Source organism: Artibeus jamaicensis, unplaced genomic scaffold, assembly GCF_021234435.1.
Source record: "Artibeus jamaicensis isolate MK-2021 breed Jamaican fruit bat unplaced genomic scaffold, CSHL_Jam_final contig_786, whole genome shotgun sequence".
In the NCBI taxonomy this organism is placed as follows: Eukaryota; Metazoa; Chordata; class Mammalia; order Chiroptera; family Phyllostomidae; genus Artibeus; species Artibeus jamaicensis.
The window spans coordinates 1,971,519-1,981,013 of record NW_026521971.1 but is presented as its reverse complement, the minus strand read 5'-3'; the positions used below and the strand labels follow the sequence as shown (position 1 = coordinate 1,981,013).

General features: G+C 58.2%; 1 protein-coding gene across 1 annotated transcript; it reads left to right on the top strand.

Annotated features, from left to right (window-relative positions):
* The first annotated feature begins 701 nt into the window (after positions 1 to 701).
* Positions 702 to 7,697, top strand: IRF1 (interferon regulatory factor 1). The gene is made up of 10 exons (XM_037129939.2): positions 702 to 930; positions 1,957 to 2,048; positions 3,231 to 3,330; positions 4,071 to 4,247; positions 4,373 to 4,422; positions 4,525 to 4,657; positions 4,837 to 4,959; positions 5,408 to 5,457; positions 6,293 to 6,428; positions 6,720 to 7,697. Exons 2-10 carry the CDS (start codon positions 1,962 to 1,964, stop codon positions 6,842 to 6,844), a joined length of 981 nt encoding a protein of 326 aa, XP_036985834.2. The 5' UTR covers positions 702 to 930; positions 1,957 to 1,961; the 3' UTR covers positions 6,845 to 7,697.
* Positions 7,698 to 9,495: the final 1,798 nt, after the last annotated feature.

The following is a 9,495-nucleotide window of genomic DNA, read 5'->3' as shown; positions in this document are numbered from 1 at the left end:
ATTTTGCCGCCGAAGTAGTGAAGTCCCGCGTCCCTCGGCGAGCGGCGCCAGCCGCGCCAGTCTGCGGTTGCCTGTGGCCAGGCGGCTCTGCAGGCAGAGCAGGCTCTCCTTTGCTTCCCCGGGGCAGGTGAATATCCTGCAGGTGGGTCACCCTTCCAGAAGGAGATGTTGTGAGGGCTGAACGCCCCCCCGCCCCCTTCTGGACATCCCGCCAGCGGGCTTGAGGAAGCAGGCTGGTTTTCAGGAATTCAGTCCCGGCGGCCGCTCTGAAGAAGGCGGCAGGTGCCCGGCTGGCCCCTCACCTGCGCTCCGGAGACACACGCCTTCACTCTCGTCCTCTCCGCGCCCCCCCCCCGGCCCCCGAGGGGAAGAAGAAGAGGTGGCCTCCGGGGCGAGTGGGCTGGGAGAGTGGGGACCCGGGAGTAATTGCGGGGAGGAGCGTTCGGCTCTGCGGGGCGGCCTTTCTCGGGGACCAGCCGGGGTGGGGGTGGACTGGGAGCCGCGGGCGGGGGGGCGGGTGCCGGCCGGGCGGCGGCGGAGGGGGTGGGGAGCACCGGCCGGCCTGTACTTCCCCTTCGCCGCTAGCTCTACAACAGCCTGATTTCCCCGAAATGATGGGGCGGCGCTGGCCAATGGGCGCGCTCGCGGCCCTGCGGGGGGCGGGGCCGGCCCGGCGGGGGAATCCCGCTAAGTGTTTAGATCGCGGTGCGGCGCCGCTGCCGGGCAGAACGCGCCACTCCTTCGTGCAGGCTGGTTGTGCGCCGGAGCTCGCGGCGAGCAGAGGCCAGCGGGAGCCGTGTCCTAACAAGACCAGCCGTACTCTGGCTCCGCGACCCGGGCGTCCTCTGCCTGCTCCGCGTTCCCACCCGGAATCGCGCTCGCCGCCTCGGGACCCTCGGACGCAGCCTTCGAATCGCGCCCGCTGCAGAGGTGAGCCCGCCTTTGCCGCTGGGGGCACCGGTGGCATCGAACAAAGGCGCGCGGAGCACCAGGAAGTGGGGGCTGAAAACCCCAGGCGGGAGAGTCGCGGGCGCGCGGCGTTGCCTGGTCCCCGCGCGGGCTCGGGAGGGCGCTGGAGGAGCGGCGAGCTGCCGCGCGGGGAGGGCGGGCCGCGGCGTGGACCGCCCACCCGCCGCGGTTGTAGGCGCCCCACCGCTTTCGCAGATCTGTGTGCGCAGAGCCGCCCGGGGCCTTTCGCCGTCTGGGTATGACCGTAGCGCGCATCCATAAGCCATGCCCCGCACTCCAGTATACGTCGGTGCGTGGGTGCCCCGCGCTCCGGCCACAAGTTTCAGGTTGTTTGTGCAGGTGGCAGGAATTGAGACTTGCTACCCTGGGTGGCTGGTGGACCTGCCGGAGGAGCGGGAAGAGGTGCTGCAGGTGTTCTTTGGGTCATTTTGCCAAGGACCGGAGCCAGGCCGCAGGGAGAAAGGGTTAGCCTTCAGGCCTCTGCGCTGTGGCTGTCAGGGAGTCGGAGAATTAGTGGGCAGGGGTTGGGGAGAGGATGTCTCTGGGGCAGGGCGACTCCTCACCCATTAGGGAAAGTGCACAACTAGGGCAACAACTCAAGTAGGGAGATTTCTTGGCATCAAGCAAAAGAAGCCTCTCTCTTCCCGAAGGTTGTGAATTCGGGGAGAAAAGTTCTGGTATTAAGATACCTGTGTGTTTTGCCTCTTTTTCATCCACGTACAACCTGCAACTATCACTTGTATGCTTGTCTCCTTCCAGAACTGTCCAGGAGGGGGTGAGGGAAGGGGCAGAAGTGGTTTTGCCTAAGATGCTGAAAGATTTGGAGAACAGTTTTATTTCAGTAAAGGCCTCCTTCCCCATGATTGTAGAGCCTGCCACCTGGCTGAGGGCAGGGGAGGGTAACTGGATGACCTGGGGTGGGGCAGGGTAGTGCCAGGGGCTGCTCAAACAGACTCCCAACAGGAGCCTTCTGTCTTCTCTTTACAGCCAACATGCCCATCACTCGGATGCGCATGAGACCCTGGCTAGAGATGCAGATTAATTCCAACCAAATCCCAGGGCTGATCTGGATTAATAAAGTGAGTGTAACTCTTTGGGTTTTCTGCTCCATTTCAACCCATATTCTTTGGGGGACCAAAGCTTCAGATGCAGCTGAAAAAGGGAAGTGATAGGGAGGAGACAGATGTTTCCCAGTGGGTTCTGCATGCAAGGCCCGGTCCTGGGCCCCACCTGCCTGACTTTTCTGCCTTCCTCTCTTCTGGAGGCAAGGACAGGGTACCCACTGGAAGGCACTGAGTTTCCAACAGCTGGACGCCCCCAGCACCTGAAGGGCTGGAGTTCTAGTCTCTCCTCCAGAGAGGAAGAGTCCTAGAAACACACAGTGTCCTGCAGGGCTCCAGTCAGACAGATGGCACTGCTGGCAGGAGGGTGACTGGCTCCCCAGGTGACCCAAGAATCAACCTTGCATCAGTTGCCCAGACCTAAGAAGTCTCTTGCTGGTGCCTAAGGGGCCATACAGACCCTGCAGACTTGGTAGTAACAGTATTCATAATATCAGCTGCTGTTATTTACATTGTGTTATTTAATCCTCAGAATAGTCCTATGAGGTAGAGCCTATTAATCTCTGCATTTTCAGCTAAGGAAACTGAGGCACTGAAAGGTAGATAATGGCTCTGATGCCAGGACTTGAACCTGAGTCGCCTGACTCCAAAGTCCATACTATTAACTACCAGTAATGAGAACAGTAAGACTTTAGTCTTTATATTTGTCACTTTGTGTGTTCTCATTTTGCAGAAAACAGTGAGGGATGAAAAGGTACAGTAACAGTGGCAGGATTACACAGGTAGTCAGCATCCAAGTCTGGCCCAGGGCTTCCTCAGGTGTATGGCCAGAAGCCCCATGTAGGAGCCGGTAGCCCCAGGTGTCCTGAGCAGCCCCATCTAATGGACAGAGTTCTCATTTCCATGCTGGTGCTGACAAACCAGAGAAGCATCCCAGTGAGCACATTTGTAACAGGCAGAGGGAGGTCTTCTCCGAGCTGGCGGTGCCACCGTGCATCAGAACCCATTGCCCCTTTTGAGAGATCCGGACTGAGGCAGCAGCCTGTTTAAGCCACTCTCCAGATGGGTCAACCCAAGCCAGCTGTCGGGGTGAAAAGGGGAAGTCAGGTTTTCCCAGACCTGGGGGGCTGGGCAGACTCAGGCGACAAGCCTGCGGTCCCTGAGCTGACACGGCCTTGTGTGCATGTGTGTGCTGTTCAGGAGGAGATGATCTTCCAGATCCCATGGAAGCACGCCGCCAAGCATGGCTGGGACATCAACAAGGATGCCTGTCTGTTCCGGAGCTGGGCCATTCACACAGGTGTGTGACTCTTGCCTGGGAGGAGCCAGAGAGGGGACGAGGGGAGGTGCCTCTGTGAATACAGAGGTTCTTCCTTGGGCTCCCTGGCCCCCTTGATGGTGTGCGGGATCTGGGGCTGGGCAGGGGGCAGGCCTGCCCGTGTTTCCCGGGAGAGGGGCCATGGCTTCAGGGAGTTCATGGCTGGATACGAGTTCTTTCTGGCAAAAGCAGCTGTGAGCTGTGATATTGAAAGAGACTCAGGCCTAAGTTTTCTCGATGTTGACCACAAGGTCCTTGGCCCAAAGCCCATCTGGTTGGTGGCCTCCTTTCATCCTAGAAGGCCAGGGCTCTCGGGCCATCTCGGACCAGTCAGCCTACCTGTCGGTAATTGCTCTTTGATGGCAACTCTGTGCCCACCACCATGTTCAGCCTGTTTCTACCCTCTGGCTGCTGATAGCTCCAGAGGGGAGTCTGGCCGTGGGTCAGGACCAGGGTGCTTTGGACATATGGGCCTCTGGTGCTTCCGGCCTGGCTCTCCAGTGAGGCCTGCCGGGTTGTCTGGACATAAGCCTGGGCACTTGGGAAGCCCAGGGTCCAGGGCCTGAGGAATATCACTCAGGAACACCTGCTCGTTTGATCAGTAAGGGTCTCTGGCAGCACAAGAGCCCAGGAAACTCTTGCCTTCCTCCTCCCAGGCCAGGGGGCAGCTGAGGATCCCCGCCTATGGCCCTGACCATCCTCTTCACTCTCCTGCCCACTAGGCCGGTACAAAGCGGGGGAAAAGGAGCCAGACCCCAAGACATGGAAGGCCAACTTCCGCTGTGCCATGAACTCTCTGCCGGACATCGAGGAAGTGAAGGACCAGAGTAGGAACAAAGGCAGCTCGGCCGTGCGGGTGTACCGGATGCTCCCACCCCTCACCAAGAACCAGAGGAAAGGTATTCAGAGACTCTGGGTGCTCAGGAAGCCCTCAGGGAGGGGGCTCCCCTGAGAGGAGGGAGAGAGGCAGGCAACTGGGGCTGGTGTGCCTGTACCAAGACTGATAGCCTGTCTCCACCCACAGAGAGAAAGTCCAAGTCCAGCCGAGATTCGAAGAGCAAGGCCAAGAGGAAGGTGAGTGTGGTTCTGGGCAGCTGGCCTTTGGCCCCCTGCGAGTCGGGCTGGCGGTGGAAGAAGCACCATAGCAGCCCGGCCTGAGCTCCTCTCTCTCTGCAGTCCTACGGGGACTCCAGCCCTGACACCTTCTCCGACGGCCTCAGCAGCTCCACCCTGCCCGATGACCACAGCAGCTACACAGCTCAGGGCTACATGGGGCAGGACCTGGAGGTGGAGCAGGCCCTTACTCCAGGTGAGATGGGTGGGCCTGGCGGCGGCTGGTGGGAAAAGAGTGGCCTTTTCTCTGAAGTCTGGGAGGCATTGTGCTTTTGGGGGCGGCCTATTGGAGCAGGCTGCAGGGGAGCGGGTGCGGGGTGTCTTGCAAACTAAGAGAGCACAGGGCTCTGACCTGCGGACTCTGCTCTCCTGAAGCACTGTCGCCGTGCACCGTCAGCAGCACTCTCCCCGACTGGCACATGCCCGTGGAGATCGTGCCAGACAGCACCAGTGACCTGTACAACTTCCAGGTGTCGCCCATGCCTTCCACCTCTGAAGGTTCGTTCTGCTGGGGTCCGGCCTGCCTTCCCGACTGTTTGGGTCTTGGCAGGATAGGGGCCTCTTGGGGGAGAAAAGGTGCTCAGATCTCCCTCTGGTACAGCGCTGATTGCAGTAGGTGAGAGAGAAGAGGAAGGGGGTTGCATTTCAGTCTAAGGTTGCTGGTTGTCCCGACTCCTCTGCAGCCCAGGGTGAGGAAGGAAGCGAGGGGGGTGGGAAGAGGTGGCTGAGTCACTAGGTCAGTGATCTGTTCTGGAATCTCCAGGGCAGGCAGGCAGGCAGGCAGCTGTCCACCGGGAGGCGTGTGTGTGTGTGTGTGTGTGTGTGTGTGTGTGTGTGTGTGTGTGTTTGAGAGTATATGTAGGCAGGGGCAGGGGGACCTCATGGGGCTGGAACTGTAGGGCAAGCCTGGCTGACTGCCAACCTCTCTGCCATTCCCTCCCCACAGCCACAACAGACGAGGACGAGGAAGGGAAATTACCTGAGGACATCATGAAGGTAAATAAAGCCCCTTCCTCCCTGGGCACTCTTTAGAAGTAGCTGCTGCTCAGTGAGGAGAGGGAGAACCACTGAGAGCTTGCAGATGGGCTGTGAGCTGGGTGCTTGCATAGTGCCAGGTCCACGTGGCGGGGGCCATTGCCCTCCTTGGCTGGTGGGACAGATGTTGTGGCAGTGAGGACAGGAGGGAGGCCTGGTTCCCAGCAGGCTGTCCTGAAGCAGGCCTCAGGGCCTCAGAGCTCTGAGTCAGCTCTGCGGGACCGGTCCCTGGCCCCTGGCCCCTGGCCCCTGGCCCCGTCCTCCGCCCCAACATGCCCCAGCCCTGCTGGGCTGAGAAATGCGCATCAGGTTTCAATAATCAGCCTGGGGATCTGTAATATGGTGGCTTTTTTTTTTAAGCAAATTAATCCTCTAGGGTTGTTTTGGGTTTTTTTTTCTGCTTCAGTTTAAAAAGTCAATATAAAAAAGTCTTTACAGTAGTTGTACAGAAAATTGAGCAAACAAAATTGAGACATGGGCATAGTTGCTTATTTCTAGCTTTTCTGGTTATCTTTTCTTGACTTATTTATTATGCTAGCCGTTGTTCACAGCCACATTCCCAGTTGTCATGCCCTTACCCAGCTGACAGGAGGGTCTTGGACATTTGGTGCCAGGGCTGGATGTGGGAGTGAGCGTCCAGGGCCCTGTCCTAAGTGAACTCCTCCCCAGTGGACGTCCAAACATGTGAAGATGGCCGAGGGTCCAGGCAGGGGGGCTTTGGCTCACTGGGGGCAGGGCACAGGCTGAGTCTGCGCTAGAAGTGAGCTGATGGCCTCTTGTCTCTCTCTGTCCTCAGCTCTTGGAACAGGAGCAGTCAGAGTGGCAGCCAACAAATGTGGATGGGAAGGGGTACCTGCTCAACGAACCTGGGGCCCAGCCCACCTCTGTCTATGGCGACTTCAGCTGCAAGGAGGAGCCAGACAGCCTTGGGGGTAAGAAGCCCCTGAGGGAGAAGGGAGAACCATGGGAGGGGAGGGTGGCTTGGGGGTGGGGCCAGGGAGCAGCAGAGGTCAAGCATCCCTTCTGCAGCTTAGCTGGGTACAGACAGCTTGCAGACTGGCTGCTGCTCTCATGCCCTTAGGTTTCCCTAAAGATGAGGTGTGTTGCGGCCATGGGGTGGACAGCAGAGACTGCTGTGTTCATGGCCTTCAGGTGTGGGGATTGGGGGAAATATACCTCTTCCCACCCCCTTATCCTCACACAAGCTTTTCCACATCTCCTAGGGGATATCGGGCTGAGCCTACACCGCGTCTTCACAGACCTGAAGAACATGGACACCAGCTGGCTGGACAGCCTGCTGCCCCCGGTCCGGCTCCCCTCCATCCAGGCCATTCCTTGTGCGCCATAGCTGGGCCCCTGGGCCCCTGGCCCCCTTTTGCTCTGCTAGGCGAGCGGGACCTGGCACCGGCATGGCTGTGGTGCAGAGAAGCAGGACTGCTGTGGGCCCCTTGACCTACAAAGTGTGATTCTACTACCAAGTGGGGATGGGGCCGCCCTCCTTGGGATGGTGGCTTCTCGGGGCCTGGCAGGTCAGGGTCTGGGCTCATCTGGCCGGGTGAGGCTGGTCCTGCCTCCCAGGAAGATGGGGTTCTGAGGCTAGTGGCAGGTGGAGGCCTCAGCCAAGAGCTTGCCCTCGAGGTTTTCCCTCTGAGCCCCACTGCCTGAAGAGGGTCTCCCTGTCGCTGAGCTGGCCTGAGGGAACAGACCCACGACCTCAGAAAAGCCCAGCACCAACCTGGGGGCTGGCTCTGCACTAAGAGACAATTGCACTAAGTAAACCCTGTTCCCAAAGATGCCTCCCTTCCCAGCTGAGCCCTGGGGACTGTTCCAAAGCCAGTGAAATGTGAAGGAAAACGGAGTCCTGTGGGACGGTGCCCCCCAGCCTCAGAGGAGCTCTGCCCCGTTCTCTGCTCAGGCCGAGGGGCTGGAGGGAGAAACATGGCACTTTTTCGTGTGGACTCGCCACGCCCTGTCGGAGGTGTACACTAACGTCCCCCGGGCTCCCAGCCCCTGCGTTTATTTATGCAGTGCCTTGCCCCGCGCCCACCGGCGCCCTCAGCAGGCCCGGGGAGGGAGTGGGGGTGCCTCAGTGCAACCTTTAAAATCGGGAAAACTCCCTAACCACTAAGTCATGTATGACCACAGACATACATGTGTGTAAATATGTACATTATCTTTTTATAAAAAGTGAATTGTTCTAAGGTGTGGCCTCTCATTTAGAGAGAAATTGTAGATGATTTTGCTTTCTGTGGAGGTAACCTGCTGGACTCCTTCTTGGCACCCTGCCTGAGCCTGACCGTGCAGTGAGGTGACATGCACTTTACTACAGAACCCTTTTCATGACCTTCATGGAGGAAGAAGGTGGCAGGAGGAGGGGACCACCATGGCACAGGGACGTGCTCCTGGAAATATAGACCCGCACCCTTGGCTTCAGAGCCAGGGCGATGAGTTGAATTTGGGCTCCTGGGGGCTGGGGAGTATTAGGTGTTGAGCTCTTTGGAGGAATGTGCCGTCGACCCTATGTCCTGCTGAACTCCAGCGCAAGTGCACTTGGGTGCTACTCCCAAAAGTTGACAGTTGGCACAACACAGTCATGGACAATGACAACAGACAGAGCTCAGGTGCCCTGAGGCCAGCTGCGTCCTCTCTGAGTGGTTCGGTATGGCAGGCAGGTGCCAGACCAGTCGCACGTGCCCACTGACTACCTGAAATGTGGCCGGTGCTGTGGAGGAAACAAATTTTAAATTTTGTTAGTTAAGATGTAAATTGTCACGGTACCATATTGGACAGTACAGGTAGATTCTGGACTGGGGGCAGGTCTGGGGGTGGGGTGGAGTGGTGAGAGAACACTGGGGTCAGGAGCTTGGGGCTATTTACCTGCCAATTCAAGAGTTTTTGCTCTTTTGCCAGCCAAGAAAAACCACCGGTGTTGAACACCAGCCCTGCATTGTACTGTGAAACAGGTCCGTGCACAAATGTGTTCGGAAAACCTTGGATGACCTTACAGGAAGCAGGCTTCCCTCCTCCCCATCTTTTCGGGGCCTGGCCAGGCTAACGCAGGCAGAATCTCTCTGAAAGGGTATATTGTATTAGAACGGTGATTTGATTTCAGTTTTCTGAAAACTCCAGGTTGGGAACCATCGGCATACGGCACAGCCCCCTTCAGATACACCCCCTTCAGATGAGGAATGTCTGAGGGTGAGAAATCTGGATGTGGGCCTTGCTCATGCCCTGCCAGTCTCTGGCCCTGAGGCATAAACAGCACCCTGCACAAGGTGGGTGGGCCAAGGGAAGCCAGCTGGTATTGCCGGCATCATCTAAGGATTCGGCCATGGCAGTAAGGGGGTTGCTCAGGGAAACCAAGCCCTGCTGACACATCTTCCGTATCCTAAGTCCCAGAAACCACTTGCACTGTGATCCGCTCTTGGGACCCAACCCTCAGGAAGAAGTGTGGGGAGTGGCAGATGGCCTCCTGCTGGTGGGGGAGGGGGTTACCCTGGTGCACGGATGCCTGGGGAGACCCCTGTATGGAGCCCTGTCCATCAGAAGATCCACCTGGATTTTTTCAAGAGAAACCTCACCTCGGGGCAGAGGGATGGATACAATGCCCTTTCCCAGCTCCTCCAGGGCCCAGCCCTGGCTGAGAAGAATTGGATCAGGATAACAAGAGAGCCTCTTGTGGCTTCTAACAGGGGGTAGGAGGGTGGGGGGGTGCTTGGCAAGGTCTTCTAGCAGGTGGGTTTTCTAGATTAGGAGTGGCGGGGTGGTGTGCAGCCAGTGGAGGGGACTGAGGAAGGCTGGAAGGGAAGGGATGCAGCCCAGAGGGAGCAGGGACCGCTCTGGCTTCTCTCCCCTTGTCCTTCAACCTCACCCCCCACAGAGAGTATGTCAAAGTGGGGATGTTGAAGCCCCAGGTAGCTGTGGAAGCCTTAAGTTCTAATATGCAACGTTTGTCGCTTTGTAAGTTACCAAAATGGGAGAGGAATGCCAGCCATCAGC

Coding starts and splice junctions, on each gene's coding strand:
- IRF1 (XM_037129939.2), top strand. CDS start 1,962: ATGCCCATCACTCGGATGCGCATGAGACCCTGGCTAGAGATGCAGATT. Junction 3,331..4,070: donor GAGCTGGGCCATTCACACAG/GTGTGTGACTCT, acceptor CCTGCCCACTAG/GCCGGTACAAAGCGGGGGAA. Junction 4,658..4,836: donor GGAGCAGGCCCTTACTCCAG/GTGAGATGGGTG, acceptor GCTCTCCTGAAG/CACTGTCGCCGTGCACCGTC.